Source organism: Panthera tigris, chromosome B2 (genome assembly GCF_018350195.1).
Source record: "Panthera tigris isolate Pti1 chromosome B2, P.tigris_Pti1_mat1.1, whole genome shotgun sequence".
NCBI lineage: Eukaryota > Metazoa > Chordata > Mammalia > Carnivora > Felidae > Panthera > Panthera tigris.
This window is the reverse complement of record NC_056664.1, coordinates 31151311-31171582: the sequence shown is the minus strand read 5'-3', so window position 1 is coordinate 31171582 and position 20272 is coordinate 31151311. Positions and strand designations below refer to the sequence as shown.

The 20272-nt window shown below is 34.8% G+C and overlaps 1 protein-coding gene and 1 long non-coding RNA gene across 39 annotated transcripts in view; one reads left to right on the top strand and one right to left on the bottom strand.

Annotated features, from left to right (window-relative positions):
- The window catches only part of TSBP1 (testis expressed basic protein 1), a 212668-nt gene that overhangs the window by 54849 nt on the left and 137547 nt on the right, over window positions 1-20272 (top strand). For all 38 annotated transcript variants that reach the window (XM_042986064.1, XM_042986084.1, XM_042986085.1 and 35 more), the window contains one exon: window positions 6997-7017. In XM_042986064.1, the coding sequence (XP_042841998.1) occupies window positions 6997-7017 (21 nt within the window). The remainder of the gene's footprint in view (window positions 1-6996; window positions 7018-20272) is intronic.
- The window catches only part of LOC122238594, an 88531-nt gene that overhangs the window by 30299 nt on the left and 37960 nt on the right, over window positions 1-20272 (bottom strand). The window lies entirely within an intron of this gene.

Here is a 20272-nt window from a genome sequence, read left to right as displayed (position 1 = left end):
GACAGCCATGTTCTCTGTATCCACTTTAAGACACTGCAATTCTAAGAAACTCCCTTTCTATTTGATATTTCTGTTATGCACTCACTGTGGGTATTTTTCCTAAACGTAGCTGTTTCCATTTCAAAAGAAAGATTGACATTTCTATTTCTCACACCCTCTCCTCAGAATTCTACTGGAATATTTATCATTTTTCACAAAACACAAACCACAGATTGGTGGAAAAAGCAATCATGTTGATTTTTTTTCCTAGTAAGCTAAAATGTCCTACCTAAAGCAAGACTTTACATGCTTAACACTCATGATAAGGACATAACAGAGATCATAAACTATTGCCTGAGGAAGGAGGCAGGAAAAGTAGGATTTATCCTCATTTCTGACTGGCTGGAGCTGCTCCTGTGCACTGATCTTTGCTTACACCTCAACCAACGTTTTGTCTCTTGGATTACTGAATAATATCTGGAAAATGAAACTGATAAAAAGAAATAATTAAGAGTGAGATGAAAATCTCTTCGGATTGACTCTACTTTTCAACAAAATACATTTTCAACTAAATATAAGGTATAAATGACGGAGAAAAGTGGGAAAACTCAGAGTAAGCAAATGAAAGAAGGGAGTAGAATGAAAATGAAAGCAAAAATATACAGAAAATAAGGCTTTTCCAGCTCTGTGGTATTCAATTTCCAAAAGAAACTGGATGATAAAAGGAAAACCAGTCAGTTCCTTGCCACTCTTTCAAAATGACTATGTTACTGGAAAAGAGAGACTAAGATAACTCATGTGAAAGGCTAGAGTTTGCTTTCCCTTTTTCATTCTAGAAATTCCCGTCTGGAAACAGTATCAGTAAGATTAATGTCAATGTAAATTTTGTTATCAATATCAACCTATCCTAAATCTGGTACAAGATGAGTTCCCAAAATAAGGAGAAAATTTTTTCTAACTCTGACCATTTCCATTCAATTCTTGTGTTTATAAATATTTCCTCTCCCTCTTGGCAACCTACTAGGTTATTACTCAATAGAAAGAATAAACATTTAACTAAGAGACTATAAAAGAAATTTTGTTTTCTAAAACCAATTTCAAATAGCTTTTAATAACAAATAAAAGGAAAGATACATAAGATGGAATATCACAAATGTGGAAATACCAACAAGGGACAGAGGAAAAATCAGGAAGATATCTTAGGTGTAAAAAGGAAAAAGAGTAACGATAATTAGCATTCAAATTTACAATTTAACAGTTCTCTGTGGGATTTAAATCCTCCATACGAGGTGATAAAGAAAAAGAATGACCTAAGGACATGTATTCTAGCCTACTCTGCCTTTCTACTAAAATGAAATATAAGAAAGCCAGTTACATGAGAATGAAACTATTCCTGTACCACAAAAGAAATACTAATCCTTCTTATTTCATTACGGATGTTTTTACTGGGGGGTTTGGCCGTCTTCCAAACATCTATTTGCTAATATCTTGGGAAAAGAAAAAAAGGAAACTATATTCTTGATCCAAAAACTCTGTTAGTATATTTTTGTTTCATATTATTCTGCCAGTTACTCCAATACCTATTGGTAAGTGATCATTCACCTATTTCTTAATTCCAGTGTCCTTTAGAAAAATTTCCTTTAAGTAAAGGATTTCACATTCACATTCTCAACCCCCTTTATATCCCCATTATGTAGTACTTCTTTAAGTTACAGATGAATTTAGAAACTATAGTATGCCCAATGTTTAGATAGATAGATAGATAGATAGATGAATATCAAAACACTGAGGTAGTATTTCTCAGCTAATAAAAAGAAAAATTTAAATATGATAAGCAATGACAGCAATGCTTTGGGAAAAATTATACATTCATCATACACCACTGACCCCATTTAAATTTCTGTAACCTTTTAGAAAGCAAACTTTCAGTATGTTGCAAGGTACAATGAAATACAGTATCCCTTAAACTCATAATTCCATTTAAAGAGAGATGCTCTAAGGAATAATTCTAAATATGGAATAAAACCATTTGCATGATATTATTTGGGGGGTTTTGCATGATATTAATTTGTAAAAATTATTTTTAAAAAAAATTATTTGCATGATATTAATCTGTAAAAAAAAATGCTAAGGTAATATACTGCAATGGTTAATCAGGTAATCAGATGGACCTAGGTTCAAATCCCAGCTAAAACATTTAACCAGATATGTGCTTTGGGTGAATTATTTAATTTCTCTAAAGCTTTAATTTGTGTTATCTCTAGTATCTTCTCTCAGCCAAAAGAGAAAGGGCATGAAAGTCGAAAGCTAAGTTCAAATGTGGCAACACCTGATTCCTTCCTCCTACTAGTGCTTCAAAGTGTCTACTTTAGCATATTTTCAGTGGATGATTTTCAAGAGAAACACTTTTTCAAAACTCACCCGCGAATGTGGAATTTTTTTCCCAATCTCCTAAGAATTGTGTATATTTCCCTATCCTTATCTATATCACCTAAAATAGACTTAAAGTTTTTATGTTCTAGTTACTGAAGGATGATGACCTCACTCAATTAGGCAGAGAGACTATATTACTTTTTGAAAAAAATTGTTTAATGTTTATCCATTTTTGAGAGAGAAAGAGAGAGACAGAGTGCAGGCGTGGGAGGGGCAGAGAGAAAGGGAGACACAGAATCCCAAGCAGGCTCCAGGCTCTGAGCTGTTAGCACCAGAGTCCTACGAGGGGCTCAAACTCATGAGCCATGAGATCATGACCTGAGCTGAAGTCGGACGCTTAACCGACTGAGCCACCCAGGCGCCCCATGTTACTCTTCTAAAATAATCCTTCCAAAGAGGACCTATAAGGTTTTTTTCTAAATTATCAACTTTTTATTTATTATTATTTTCTTATTTTATCTATTATTTATTTATACTATTATTTAAGTATTATTTATTAAGGTTTTTTTCTTTACTAATCTTTCCAAAGAGGACCTATTTTTTTTTCTCTATTAAGGTACATTGACACACAATGTTACATTAGTTTCAAGTATACAACACGGTGATTGGAAAACTCTATACATTATGCTACCATCTGTGACAATTATCATTGACTATGTTCCCTATGCTGTATATTTTTATGTGTTTGATGGAGGATTGTCAAGTACCTCTAGTAGTTTTAGCCCTTTATTTGGGAGTCATAAAGAGCCTCAAAGTTGAAATAAGCTAGTGCAATCACTTTAAGTATTGTGAAAGAGCTGGGTATTTTTATCAGATTATATAACATTTGCCCATTCTTACTATTTTTAAGAGCACTAGAATTAAGACAAATTCTGTTCAAGACACTAGGTGGAGGTATGACTTTGACTTGGATAAAACTTTCTGTATAAACTCACCAGCTGCCTATCTCTCAGCAGCTTTCCATATTCCCTCCACCTCAAAAAAAGCCAGCCATTTTTATCTAATGACTGTATTTCAACTCTTTTCTAAATGACCTATAAGCAAAGAATAAATTTTTAATTTATTGTAACAGTCTTTACAGTCACTATTAGCTTAAAACTCATAAGTAATGCTTATCATTATACAAAATTAATATTTGATACTAACTGGAAACTAATATCTATTAATAACTCCTAATAGCATAACAATAATAGTTACTGCATGCTATCCCCCACCACTCTGCTGCAGTTTATACAAAGTTGGGGATATACTGACGCCTCCAGCTTTGCCCTTTGGCCTAAAGCTACCGAACAAAACAATGGAAGAGCGGATTTACTGTATTTCTTGGCAGCTTCCTTCTTAGGAAGGAGGACAGTTTCAGGAATTCTTTTCCACATCTGCTATAAAGAATATGATTAGTTACTGAATTTTGGTGAGCTTAAATTTTGTGTTAGGTTGATTAGTTTTTTCCCCAAACCCACCAATACTGCTGCTTGGCAAGTCTAGCATCCTTTGGACTCCCACAGGGTTCAGGTTTCATGCCGTCATGGGCTGAAATTGCTTCTGTTAATGCAAACTTAAGTGGCATACTTTTCCATCTTCTCTTTGCTGTCAGATTTTTCTGCATTTCCTAAAATTACTGATTTTAAGTGAAAAATCTACTGATCCAAAGGATAAGGAGGACAGATATTATATGGACTTATTTAAAAAATAGAACAAATTTCCTAAAATAGTAAGACTTTACTTCAGGTATTTTTTAAGTATGACAAGGAATCAGTAAATAAAAGATGGACCTAGAATAATAATATTATGGAAAGTGAAGAACAGAACAAAGACATTATGAGATAAGAGATCGAAACAGGAAAGAAATAAATGAGTGAAATCTAAATAATCATTGCTAGCTCTTGTAGAGTTTTAAATTCGCATAAAAACTGATAATGAAGAGCAGCTAAACTCGACTCCATTTTGCTGACACTAAAGATAATTACCTTGAAAGATTTAGGACTGTTAAAGAGGATCAGGAAATTGAAGCTTTGGGGATTTCTCACTTATGATAATAGTTATAATCCTTACTGTATCCTATTCTACACTTACTGTCTAACTCATTCTACTTTTTACTGTCTACTTCTTACTGTCTACTTCTTACTGTCTAACTCATTCTACTTCTGTTTTTTCTTAATTTAAATTTTAGTTAGTTAATGTAGACTGCAATATTGGTTTCAGGAGTAGAATTCAACACCCAGTGCTCATCACATGTGCCCTTCTTAGTACCCATCACCCATCTAAGCCCATGCCCCACCCGCCTCCTTCCATCCTCCAGCCCCCTTCCACCCTCAGTTTTTTCTCTATTGTTAAGTCTCTTGTGGTTTGTTTCCCTCACTTTTCTTCCCCACCCCCTACTTCCCACAACTGTTTTGTTTCTTAAATTCCACATATGAATGAAATCATATGGCATTTGTCTCTGATTGACTTAGTTTGCTTAGCATAATACATTCAAGTTCCATCCACGTTGTTACAAATGGCAAGAATTCATTCTTTTGGATGGCTGAGTAATACTCCATTGTACATACATGCCACATCTTCTTTATCCGTTCATCAGTTGATGGACATTTGGGCTCTCTCCAGAGTTTGGCTATTATTGATAATGCTGCTATAAATATTGGGGAGCATGTACCTCTTTTAATATGTATTTTTGTATCCTTTGGATAAATACCTAATATTGCAATTGCTGGATTGTACGGTAGCTGTATTTTTAGGTTTTTGAGGAACCTCCATACTATTCTCCAAAGTAGCTGCACTAGTTTGTATTCCCACCAGCAGTGCAAGAGGGTTCCCCTTTCTCTGCATCTTGCAAACACCTGTTGTTTCCTGTATTGTTAATTTTAACCAATCTGACAGGTGTGAGGTGGTATCTCATTGTGGTTTTGATTTGTATTTCCCTGATGATAAGTCATGTTGAGCATCTTTTCATGTGTCTTGATGGCCATTTGTATGTCTTCTTTAGAAAAGTGTCTATTCATTTCTTCTACCTATTTCTTAACTAGATTGTCTGGTTTTTGGGTGTTGAGTTTGAGAAGGTCTTTAGAGATTTTGGATACTAACCCTTTATCAGATATGTGGTTTGCAAATATCTTCTATTCTGTAGGCTGCTTTTTAGTTTTATTGTTTCCTTTGCTGTGCAGAAGCATTTTAACTTGATGAAGTCCCAATAGTTCCATGTTTGCTTTTGTTTCCCTTGCTTTCAGCAACATGTCCAGTAAAAAGTTGCTCTGCTTGAGTTCAGACAGGGTGCTGTTTTTGTTCTCCTCTAAGATTTTGATGGTTTCCTGTCTCACATTTAGGTCTTTCATCCATTTTGAATTTATTTTTGTGTATGGTATAAGAGAATGGTCCAATCTCATTCTTCTGCATGTTGCTGTCCAGTTTTCCCAATGCCATTTGTTGAAGAGCCTGTTTCTTTTTCCATTGGATAAACTTTCCTGCTTTGTCAAAGATGAGTTGGCCACATAATTGTGGGTCCATTTCTGGGTTATCTATTCTGTTCCATTGAACTATATAGGTCTGCTTTTGTGCCAGTATCATACTGTCTTGATGACTACAGCTTTATAATAAAGTTTGAAACCTGGAATTGCGATGCCTCCAGTTTTGTTTTCCTTTTTCAGGACTGCTTTGGCTATTCAGGGTCTTTTGTGGTTCCATAAATTTTTGGATTGTTTGTTCTAGCTCTGCAAAAACTGCTGATGGTTTTTGTTAGGGATTGCATTAAATGTGTAGGTTGCTTTGGGTGATATAGACATTTTAACAATGTTTGTTCTTCCAATCCATGAGCATGGAAAGTTTTTCCATTTCTTTGTCTTCAATTTCTTTCATAAGCGTTCTATAGTTTTCAGAGTACAGATCTGATTTTACCTCTTTTGTTAGGTTTATTTCTCGGTATCTTATTATTTTGTTGCAATTGCAAATGGGATTGATTCCTTGATTTCTTTTTCTGCTGCCTCATTACTGGTGAATAGAAATGCAACAGATTTTTACATATTGATTTTTATATCCTATAACATTGCTGAATTTATGACTCATGCCACCTCTTAAAATGGATTTAGAATCTGGATTTAACCCTAGAGATTATCAGAAAGGAAAAAAAAACAGAGATGAATGATCATGAGAAAAGTTTTTAAATTGATAGTTAAAATAATCTTTCTATACTGCAAAACGGAATACAACGAAAGCTGACATGGTGATAGAGGTTTGCAAGGGAGATAAAATGTTGAAATACAGTGAAGAAGATGAAGAAGGAACTTTAGTAACCTTTAACTGGTAACCAGTCTCCTTCAAGGCTGTGACCCTTGGCATGGTTAAGGGTGTTTAAAAATATATTTCATTAAAAAAACTAAGTTTTACTCATATAATCCACCAAACAGGTCTTCCAAAAAATTCTACCTATTTACATTATTAAAGTGTAGCTAATATTGAATTAATAAGGGATAGCATATTTATATAAGATTTAATGTTTCCCAATAGTCCTTTTCCAATATTCCAAGTAGATTTTCAATAGGAACTGAGTACATAATTTTAAAAACTAATAATGTATTTTATTTTCTTTTTTAGTAATTGGTCCAGTATCAGCTGGTAAGTTCTAATTGTCTTTCTCAGTTTCCTCTGGTCCTCTGTAACATCTGGGTTGCTTTATTCACACTGATACTTTTGACACCTGGCCACTCTGAACCTGGAGAGTTAGATTATATTCCATCTCTTCTCCTCCATACTTTCTAATATTCCTTTAATTTACAAATAATTTGGGGGTAATTGGTGGTATAACAAAGTCCCAGAGAAGGGCAAGAACAAAGAAAAAAAGTTGTTAACCTGGTTACACTATTAAGTTACAGAAGAGGAACAAAGGGAAACAATGTTCATAAAATATGTTGGGGTCAGATCACAGGAAAGACCATGGAAATAGCACACTAAGAAATTTATATTTCAATCTGAAACTTTATGGTCACAAAACAAAATTCAAAAGATAAAAAGTGGAAAATATATAATGAGAAGATAATGAATGTAAGTGAGAGTTTTAGGAAGGACAGACTGCACATGGAAACAAAGAAAACACTAACTAGAATAGAGTTGAACACAAAAAGAAAGGCTTTTTCTTTGTCTTCTCCTTCATAAAGTACCTAAATCTGAACCACCACTGCTGTTCAGAGAAAAAGGGTAAAGAGCAGTACTTCGAAAGCCTTTTCTGACTTCTCCTTGAAAGAATCTTTTGGGACTTGCCATTCATACCAGTCAGGCAAACTACAAAAATTTGTGTTTCCATCAAAAAAAACCACAAATCTATTGGTCTAAATGTACCAATTAAAAAACAAAGACTAACAAAACTCTTATAAATAGAACCAAAGAAAAACCAAATAAATAGCTATTCCATGTTCATGAATAGGAAGACTCAATATTGTCACGATATCAATTCTTCACAACTTAATCTATAGATTCAGTGTAATGCCATCAAAATCCCAGCAAGATATTTTTTGGATATTGGCAAACTGATTGTAAAATTTATGTGAAAAATCCAAAGACCCAGAACAGCCAATACAATGTTGAAGGAGAACAAAGTTGGAGGACTGATACTACTCTCCCTCAAGATTTACCTGATAAAGCTACAGTAATCCAGATAGCGTGGTACTGTTGAACACATAGACAAAAAAACCAGTGGAACAGAACAGGCATCTCAGAAACAGTCCCACATAAATATAGTTAACTTAACTTTGACAAAGAAGCAAAGGCAATACTATGGAGCAAAGATATTATTTTCAACAAATGATGTTAGGACAACTGGACATTCACTTAAAGAAAACAAATATCTTCTCCCATACCTTACACGCTTCAAAAAAATTACCTCAAAATGGATCACAGACCTAAATGTAAAACTTAAAACTATAACACTCCTAGAAAATAACATCAGAGAAAAGCCAGATAACTTTGGGTATGGGTAATGGCTTTTCAGATATAATACCAAAAGCATGACTCACGAAAGAAATAATTGATAAGCTGTTACTCAATAAAATTAAGAACTTCTGGAGACAGACAATCTAATTTAAAAATGGGCAGAGAATTAACTAAATATTTTTCTAAGGAAGAGATACAGATGGCCAACAGATACATGAAAAGATGTTCAATGCCACTAATTATCAGGGAAACAAATCAAAACCACAATGAGATATCACCTTACACTTGTCAGAATGGCTAAAATCAAAACCACAAGAAATAACAAGTGTTGAGGATGTGGAAAAAAAGAAATCCTGCTGCACTATTGTAAATTGTTTTGAACCGTGAAAAACAGTATGGAGGTTCCTCAAAAAATTAAAAGAAATATCATGTGATCCAATAATCTACCCAAAGGAAACAAAACATTAACTTGAAAAGGTATATGCACCCCTGTTTATCGCAGAATCATTTACAATAGTCAAGATACAGAAGCAACCTAAGTGACGATCAATAGACAAATGAACAAGAAAAAGGTGATATACAGAGAGAATATTATACAGCCACAAAAAGGATGTGATCATGCCATGTGCAACACCACGGGTAAACCTAGAAGATACTATGTTGAGTACATAATTTTAAAAAATAACAATGTCAAGTAAGTCAAAGAAGACAAATACCATATTATTTCACTTATATGGAGATTCTAAAAAAACAGAACAAATGAATAAACAAACAAAAGCAGAATCAGGCCTATAAATACAGAGAACAAACTGATGGTTGCTAGAGAGAAGTGGGGCTGGGGGGTGAAAAAAATGAGTGAAAGGGGTATGGGAGATATAGTCTTCCAGTTATGAAATGAATAAGTCACAGAGATAAAAGGTACAGCACAGGGAATACAATCAATGTTTCTGTAATAGCATTGTATGCTGATACAATTTTAAAAATACAATTTAAAAAAAATACAATTTAAAAAAAAATTACAAACTTCTGTTACCAAACAATCCAGCAACCATGCTTCTTGGTATTTACCCAAAGAAGCTGAAAACCTATAACCACATGAAACCTACACACAGATGTTGACATCAACTTTATTCATAGTTGGTAAAAACTTGGAAGCACCAAAAGGTCCTTCAGTAGCTACATGGATAAATAAACTGTGGTACATCTGGAAAATGGAATGTTATTCAGTGCTAAAAAGAAAAGAGCTATCAAGTAATGAAAAGACACAGCAAAAACTTAAATGCATATTACCAGGTAAAAGAAGCCAATCTGAAAAAGCTACATACTATATGATTCCAATTACATGACATTCTGAAAAGGCAAAACTACTAGGACAATAAAAAGATCAGTGGTTGCCAGGTGGAGTAGAGGAATAAGGATGGATAAAGAGGCAGAGCACAGATTATTTTCAGGGCGGTAACAATACTCTGTATGATATTATAATGAGGTATACATGTTACTATATATTTATGCAAACACACAGAATGTACAACACCAAGAGTAAACCATAATGCAAACTATAGAGTTTGAATGATCACTATGTGTCAATATAGGTTGATTAATTGTGACAAATGTACCACTCTAGTGGGAGACAATAATGGGCAGGCTGTGCAATTGCATGTGGGCAGGGGGCATATGGGAAATCTCTATACCATCCTCTTAATATTGCTGTTAACCTAAAAGTGTTCTTAAAAAGTAATCGCTTTTAAAAAATTATCAGAGCAGATTTAAAACACTGACCCAACTCAACCCCCAAAAAAATGAATAATCCAATTAAAAAATGGACAGAAGACATAGACATTTTTCCAAAGACATACAGATGGCCAACAGACACATGAAAAGATGGTCAACATCACTCATCATCAGGGGAATGCAAATCAAAATCACAATGAGGTATCACCTCACACCTGTCAGAATGGCTATAATCAACAACACAAGAAACAATAGACGTTGGCAAAGATGTGGAGAAAGGGGAACCCTCTTGCACTGTTGGTGGGAATGCAAACTGGTGCAGCCACTCTGGAAAACTGTATGTTAAAGTTAAAAATTAACTTTAAATTAAAAACAGTTAAAAACAGAACTACCCTACAATCCAGCAATCACACTACTGGGTATTTATTCAAAGGATACAGAGACACTAATTCAAGTGGATATATGCACCTCTATGTTTATAGCAACACTATAATTATGGAAACAGCCCAAGTAACCATCAATTGATGAATGAATGGATAAAGAAGATATGTATGTTTACACACACACACACACACACACACACACACACACACACACACACTGGAATATTACTCAACCATAAAAAAGAATGAAATCTTGCTATTTGTAAGGACATGGATGCAGCTAGTGTATTATGCTAAACGAAATAAGTCACAGAAAGACAAATACCATATGATTTCACTGATATGCAGAATTTAAGAAACAAAACAAATGAGCAAAGGGACAAAAAAAAGAGACAGAGGCAAACCAAAAAACAGATTATTTTTAAAAAATATTTACTTATGTTTAAGAGAGCGCATGCAGGGCAGGGGCAGAGAGAGAGAGAGAGGGACAGAAGATCCAAAGGAAGCTCTGCACTGACAGGCTAACAGCTAATGAGCCCAACGTGGGGCTGGAACTCACAAACCGTGAGATCATGACCTGAGCTGAAGTCAGATGCTCAACCGACTGAGGTACCCAGGTGCCCCCAAAATACATTCTTAACTATAGAGAACAAACCGATGGTTACCAGAGGAGAAGTGGGTGGGGGCACTGGTTATATAGGTAATGGAGATTAAGGAGGGCACTTGGGGATTAAGGCACTTACATTACATTAAAACTTCTAAAAATAAGTAAAATAAATAAAATTTTAAAATTTAATAAAATAAATCAAAATTTAAAAATGACCCAGCTATATGCTATCTGTAAGAAACTCCAAATTTTACAAGAAAGAGAAAATGACAGAAAATGTATACAATGGAAGCATTAATTTTTTTAAAAGCAGGAGTAGCTAGGGGCACCTGGGTGGCGCAGTCGGTTAAGCGTCCGACTTCAGCCAGGTCACAATCTCACGGTCCGTGAGTTCGAGCCCCGCGTCAGGCTCTGGACTGATGGCTTGGAGCCTGGAGCCTGTTTCCGATTCTGTGTCTCCCTCTCTCTCTGCCCCTCCCCCGTTCATGCTCTGTCTCTCTCTGTCCCAAAAATAAATAAAAAAACGTTGAAAAAAAAAAAGCAGGAGTAGCTATATTAATATCACATAAAGTAGACCTCAGAGTAAAAATTTACCAGAAACAAGAAGGGATATTACATAATGATTTTAAAAAATCCAACAAGAAGACCTAGAAATCCCAAATGTGTATGCACAAAACAAGACAGCTTCAAAATATATGGAAGAAAAAACTGATAGAACTGAAAAGAGAAAGAGAAAAAACTCAGTTATAGCTGGGAAATTCAATACCCCATTCTCAGCAATTGATAAAACTACTATATAGAACATGAAAGAAGTGAGAGGATCAGCCATGTGGATATCTGAGTGGAGAATAATTTAGGCAGAGAGGACAAGGAGTAAACCAGTCTGGAGTAGGAATGTTTTTAGACTATTTGAGGGATAGCAAGAAAGCAAGGGTGGCTGGTACAGAATAAAATAATACAATGAAGATAAGCTATTAGTGAGTTATAGGGAACAGATCTTCCAGTATTTTCTTCTGAGAGGTGCTGTAATGGCTTTGACTGTAAATCAAGAAAGATGAAAAGTTATAAGTGAATCATAATCAGAGGGGTGACATGAATCTTAAAAGGATCCCTGTGGCTGCTATATTGGGACTCACTGGAAGGCAAGGGTGAAATCAAAGCAATCAGAGAGATGAAAGTAACTTGGATCACAATGAGAGTCATAAAGGTAGTGAGTAGTAGCAGGTTCTTACATCATACTGAGGGATCTGCTGTCCTACTAAAGCACTATATCCTGCTAGGAGTCTTGAATGGTACTTAGAACAAAGAATTAGGGAAATGGGAATACAGAACTGTGTTTCTAATCCAAAAACACTACCATTAATATACCTTCTTGTTTCGACTTTCAGAAATGCCTTAAGTACCTCGTAGTAAGTTCCTAATCTATTTCTAATACTTTAGTTTCTTTTAGGGCAGAGATGGGCAAACTTTTCTGTAGAGGGACAGATAATAAATATTTTAAGCCTTGCAAGCCATAAAGTTTCTGTCATAACTACTCAACTCTGCTGCCGTAGCACATAAGTAGTCATAGACAATATGTAAAAGAAAAAACATGGATGTGTCACAATAGAACATTATTTGTAGACAATGAAACTTGGATTTCATATAATTTTCTCATGTCACAAAATACCATTCTCATTTTTGCAACCATTTAAAAATGTAGATCCATCCTTAACCCATAAGACATACAAAAACAGGTAGCGAGCTGGATTTGTTCCATGGGTTATACCTTGGCAACCCCAGATCCTTGAGTTTAATACATACTTTTATCCCTGATAAACATAATCTTGGGGTTTCTGTTTCTCACAATGTTATGCTTTTTTTTAAATTACTTTGTGCTTTCTAATATTAGATGTAACCAAGTAACATGAACATAAGAGATACACACACATATCAGTACCTGGCAAAAAAGTACCTTAACGATTTCATAAATAGTGTCACCATTCATCATCTAAGTAAGACCATTAGTGCATCCCCTATTTTATAAATTTTAATTGTGCAACTCTAGACAAAATTGCTAATGATTAATTAAAAGTAAAGGCAATTTGGGGCACCTGGGTGGCTCAGTAGGTTAAGTGTCTGACTCTTGATTTTGGCTCAAGGCATGATATCATGGTTTGTGAGTACAAGCCCCGTGTAGGGTTCTGCACCATCAGTGTGAAGCTTGCTTGGGATTCTCTTTCCCTCTCTCTCTGCCCCTCCCCTGTTCATTCTTGCTCTCTCCCTCTCTCAAAAGAAATAAACTTAAAAAAAAAAGTAAAGGCAATTAAAGTAGCTAATCACAGTGACATCTGCATCAGGTCAGTTATTCCTTTTTCCCTTCCCCTTAGATTTACAACTAATTAGACATCCACAATGAACCTGAACTTCCTCTGGACAGTGTAACAATATCCAGGAGTTTCTACCCATCTGTACCTCCAAAAGTGGGCAGATAGGACCTCAGTGGGGACAGCGGATCCAAAAGAGTACATGAGCCTGCCCCACCGTAACTCCCCACACTCAACAATAAGGGAACCAGGAGAATACAAAACTGGGCAGATACCCACAGCCAATAGAGAATTTTTTGAGGTCAATTTTACCTCACCAGGGAATCTAGCACACCATCATAGTGGGATAGAGACAAGGCATGGGAAATGGAGGAAATCACCAAACTGGCCCCACTCCCTAGGGTGTCTGCAAGGCACTGGGCTTTCAATAGTATCAGAAGCAACTTCTGCACAGGAGATGGAAAGCAAAAGTAGTGATTGACCATCTGGCTACTCCAGTTGTGTGGGCTGCACCTAGAGGAAGGACCTCTATGACTGGGGAAATATCACAGGGCACTTGAAAGAATGCATTTCCTGCTCTCTGCTTTTAGATTTAAGCAGGAGGTCTGCCCATGGACTGCTGGTAGTGTCTTGCCTCACTAAGGATCCCCCTACTGGGCTAGCAGCAGGCACCCTCCAAAGTATCTATCCCTGTCCATTCCCACCCACCCACCTTCCCCATGAGGCCCCAGGTGCTAATCACAGCTCCTCCCACTCTGTTGACAGTTCTTTGTATGTGCTGCCAAGTGCAGCCCTGAGGAGAAACACCACCTTCTGGAATACAAAAGAAAGATTTTCTAATTGCCTGACCCCTGAATTGCAAGAAACAAAGTTACCATAAATTCTTAACTAAAGAAGGTGTCTGCTACTTCAAATGTGAACACAAAAACACATATTGTCAAATACTATGAAAAATCAAGGAAATAGGTATCATTTTAAAAAATGATAATTCTCTAGCAAACAAACTGTAAGGCATGGAATATTGTGTTTTAGCTGATAAAAGAATTCAAAATAGCTGTTATGATGAAATTCAATGAGTTACAAGAAAACTCAGAAAGGCAATTCACTAATTCATAAATAAAATTATTGAAGAGAATGAATTCTTTACCTAAGGAATTGAAATTATTTTTAAAAAACAAATTCTGAAGCTGAAGAATTCATAAGTGAAATGAAGATGCAACAGAGCTTAAGTAACAGGGCAGACCAGATGGAAGAAGGAATAGATGACTTGGAGAACAGGAATAGCGAAATATTTTAGTTACAGGAAAATAAAGGAGAAGAGAAGGAGAAGGAAATACAGAGTTTATTTAAAGAAATATTAACTGAGAACTTCCAAACCTTGAGAAGGAACTGGACATACAAGTCCACAAAGCTAACAGAACACCTATTACCTCAAAGCAAAAAGACCTCCAAGACACATGACAGTGGAACTGTCAAAATCAATGATAAAAAAAAGAATCTTAAAGTCAGGCAGAGAGTGGAAAAAAAGTAACCCCCATTAGGCTATCAGCAGATTTCTTGGCAGAAACTCTATAGGCCAGGATAGAATGAAATGATCTATTCAAAATATTGAAAGTTAAAAATTGCCAGCCAAGAATATTTTACCTGGCAAAGTTATTTTTCAGACATGATGGCGAAATAAAGGCTCTTCCAGAAAAACAAAAGCTGAAGGACTTCCCAGCACTAGATCTGCCTTGCAAGAAATACTGAAAGGAGTCCTTCATCTGAAGTGAAAAGACACTAAATAGCAACATAAAAACATATGAAAGTACACAACACCCTGGGAAAGGTGAGAAATAAACAGAATTAAAAGATGGTAATGCTATATTAGAATGGTGTGTTAAGCACTTAACTATAATGTAAAGGCTAAAGGAAAAATGTATTAAAAATAACTAAGCTACTTCAATTTGTTAATGAATTTGTTAGTAGAAAGACCTAAATTATGACATCAAAAATATAACAGAACAGAATAAAGCCTTTATAGGCAAATGAAAATAAGTTGTCATTAGTATAAAGTGGATTATTGTATCTATGAGATGCTTTATGTAAGCCTCATGGTAACCACAAAGCAAAAGTCTAGAGATTTACAAAAAATAAAAAAGAAGAGATTGAGCATGTCACCACTGTAAATCAGCAATTTACAAAAGTAAGCAGAAACAGGTGGAAAAAAACAATGGAGATACAAAAACAAAAACAAAAAAACAAACAAAAAACAATAAGATGGCAGTAAGTCCTTACATGTCAACAATCGCTCTAAATGTAAATGGATCAAATTCACCAATCAAAAGGCATAGAGTGGCTAAATAGATACAAAAACTAAACCCAACCATATGTTGTCCACAGGAGACTCGTTTCTGCTCTAAAGACACACATAGGCTCAAATTGAAGAGTTGGGAAGAGATATTCCATGCAAATGGTAACCAAAAGAAAATGGAAATAGCTATGTGTATATCACACAAAAGAGACTTTAAGCCCAAAACAGTAACAAAGACAAATAAAGTCATTATATAATGACAAAGGGGTCAATACATCAAGAAAATATAACAATCTTAAATATATACACTGCCAACACTGAAGTGCCTAAATATATTAAGCAAATACTAGCAGATCTGAAGGGAAAAATAGACAACAATACCACAAAAGTAGGGTATTTCAATACCCCACTGTCAGCAATGGATAGATCATGCAAAAAGAAATCAACAAGAAAACACTGAAATTGAACCCTACTTTAGATTAAACAGATTTAGAAAAAATATATAGAATATTCTATCCAACAAAAGCAGAATACACAGTCTTCACAACTGCTCATGGAACATTCTCACAAAATAAATCTTGGCAAATTTTGGAAGACTGAAATAATAACCAACAATGTTTTTTGATATAAATGGTATGAAACCAGAAATCAACAATAAAAGGAAAGCTGTAAAATCTACAACTCTGGAAACTAAATTCACTTCTGAACTACCAACAGGTTGAAGAAGAAGTCAAAGGGGAAATTTAAAAAATTATCTGAAAACATGTCAAAACTTATGGGATATGGCAAAAGCAGTTCTGAGAAAAAAATTATAGAATAAATGCATATATTAAGAAATTAGAAAGACCTCAAATAAACAAACTAACTTTATACCACAAAAAAACTAGAAAAAGAACTAATTAAGCCCAAACTTAGCAGAAGGAAGAAAATAATAAAGATCAGAGTGGAAATAAATGAAATAGAGAACAGAAAAACATACCACCAACAAAACTAAGAGATGGTTTTTTGAAAAGGTTAAAAAAATTGACAAACCAGGGGCACCTAAGTGGCTCATTCAGTTAAGCATCTGACTTTAGCTCAGGTCATGATCTCACCATGCATGAGTTCAAGCCCTGCATCAGGCTCTGTGCTGATAGCTCAGAGCCTGGAGCCCACTTCAGATTCTGTGTCTCCCTCCCTCTCTGCCCCTTCCCCACTCACACTGTCTTTCTCTCTGAAAAATAAATAAACATTAAAAAAAATTGACAAACCTTTAGCTAGATTAAGAAAAAAGAAAACTCAAAAAAATAAAACTAAAAATTAAACAGGAGACATTACAATGAATACTATTGAAATATATAGGATCATAAGAGACTACAATGAACAATTATATGCCAACAAATTATATAATCTGAAAAAAAATGAAAAAAAATCCTAGAAGCATGGAAAGAAATACAAAGAAAAAAAAATCTGAACAGACTAATGACAAGTACAGAGACTGAATCAGGCATCAAAAACCTCACAACACAGAAAACCACGACCAGATGGTTTGTTTCACCAGTAAATTCTACCAAATATTTAAAGAATCAATGCCAATCCCTCACAAACTCTTCCCAAAATTTGAAGAGGAAGGAACACTTTGGACCATTCTATGAGACCAGCATTACCCTCATAACAAAGCCAGGTAACACTACTACAAGAAAAGATCATCAATATCCCTAATAAATATACATGCAAAAATTCTAAACAAAATATTAGCAAATTGAATTTAAGAACACACTAAAATGATTATATACCATGACGAAGTGAGATTTTACGTGGAATGCATGTCTGATTCCATACACATAAATCAATAAATTTAATACATCACTTTCATAGAAAGATAAAAATCACATGATCATCTCAATACATGCAGAAAAAGCACTTGACAAAACACAACTTCTTTTCATGATAAAAACACTGCACAAATTGGATATACAAAGAATATACCTCAACATAATGAAGGCTACATATGACAAATCCACAGCTAAGATTATACTGAACAGTGAAAAACTTGAAGCTTTTCCTCTAAGATCAGAAACAAGACAATGATGCCTACTCTCACCATTCTCATTCAATAATAGTACTAGAAGCTGTGGCTAGATCAATTAGGCCAAAGAAATAAAGGCATCCAAACTGCAAAGGAACAAGAAATACTGTCACCATTTGCAGACGATATGATTTAATATATAGAAAATCCCAAAGACTAAAGCCAAAAACTGTTGGAACTAATCAACCATTTCAGTAAAGCTGCAGGATATGAAATCAGCATGCATTATTTCTACACACAAATAATGAAATATCTAAAAGTAATAAAAAAAAAAACTATCCCATTCACAACACATCAAAAACAATAAAATACCTAGGAATAAATTTAACCAAGGAAGTGAAAACTACAGGATTTAGCTGAAAGAAATCCAAACAGATACAAATGAAAAAATATCCTATGTTCATGGACTGGAAGAATTAATACTGCTAAAATGCTCATACTACCCAAAGCCATATATCGATTCAATGTAAGACCCACTTAAATACAAACAGCATTTAAGAAATAGACAAAACAGTCCTAAAATTTGTTTGGAACCACAGAAAAACCTGAATAGCCAAAGCAATCTGGGGGGAAGGTAGAGGGGGAGTGGAGGTATCACACTTCCTTAATTTAAACTATACTATAAATAGTAATAGTAATAAAAACTGTACATGAATGTAGACACATAACCAACAGAACAGAGAGTCCAGAATTAAACCCCCACATATAAAGTCAACTAATACTCAAGGAGCCAAAAACAATAGAAAAAGAATAGTCTCTTTAACAATGGTGCTGGGAAAACAAGATAAATACATGCAGAACAACAATAATAGTAGGAGATTTTAACACCCCACTTACATCCAAGGACAGATTATCTAACCAGAAAATCAACAAGGAAACAATGGCTTTGAATGACACACTGGACCAGATAGATTTAACAAATACATTCATGGCATGCCTGAGTGGCTCAGTCGGTTAAGTGTCCGACTGAGGCTCAGGTCATGATCTCACGGTTCGTGAGTTCGAGCCCCATGTCAGGCTCTGGGCTGACAGCTCAGAGCCTGGAGCCAACTTCAGATTCCATGTCAACCACAAGAAAAATCTGGAAAGACCACATATAGCTGGAGGCCAAATAATATGCTACTACACAATGAATGGGTCCACCAGAAAATAAAAGAAAATTTTAGAAGTACATGGAAACAAATGAAAGTGAAAACACAATGGTCCAAAACCTGTGGGATCTGGCAAAAGTGGTTACAAGAAGGAAGTTACTTCAAGAAACAAGAAAAATCTCAAATAAACAAAGTAAACTTACATCTAAAGGAGCAAGATAAAAACAACAACGAACAAAACCCCAAAGCAGCAGAAGGAAGGAAATTATAAAGATTACAACAGAAATAAATGACATAGAAACTAAAAAAAAAAAAAAATAGATCAATGAAACCAGGAGCTGGTTCTTTGAAAATAAAATCAGTAAGATTGATAAACCTCTGGCCATACTTATCAACAAAAAAAGAGAAAGGACTCAAATAAATAAAATCACAAAGAAGAGAGGAGAAAGAACCAACACCACAGAAATATAATCACAAGAGAATATTAAGAAAAACTATATGCCAAACTATATGCCAACAATTGGACAAACTAGAAGAAATGGATATAAATACCTAGAAACATATAACCTACCAAAACTGAAAGAAGAAATAGAATATCTGAGCAGACTAATATCCAGCAACAAAAATGAATCAGCAATTAAAAAAAAAAAAATAACAACAAACGAAAGCCCAGGGTCAGATGGCTTCACAGGCAAATGCTACTAAACATTTAAAGAAGATATATATTCTTCTCAAAATATTCCAAAAAAACAGAAAAGGAAGGAAATTCCAAATTCATTCAAATTCAAATTCATTCCAAATTCATTCAATGAGGCCAGCATTACCAAAACCAGTTAAGGACACCATGAAAAAAAGAGAACTACAGACCAATATTTCTGATAAGCATAGATGCAAAATTCCTCAACAAAATACTAGCAAACCAAATCCAAATCCATTAATAAAATCACTCACCATGACCAAGTGGGATTTATTCCTGGGCTGCAAGGGTGGTCCAATATTTGCAAATAAATCAGTGTGATACATCACATCAATAAGAGAAAGCATAAGAACCATATGACCATTTCAATAGACACAGAAAAAGCATTTGACAAAGTAAATGCTTTTCACGATAAATCAAACCTCAACAAAGTAAGTTTAGAGGAAATATACCTCAACATAATAAAGGGCATATATGAAAAACCCACAGCTAACATCATCCTCAATGGGGAAAAACTGAGAGCTTTTCCCCTAAGGTCAGGAACAAAATAAGGATGTCCACTCTCACTACTTTCATTCAACACACTACTGGAAGTCCTAGCCACAGCAATCAGACAATACAAAGAAATAAAAGACATCCAAATTGATAAGGAAGAAGTAACACTTTCACTATTTTCAGATGACATGATATGATATATAGAAAACCCTAAATATTCCACTAAAAAAAAACTACTAGAACTGAAAAATGAATTTAGTAACATCACAGGAT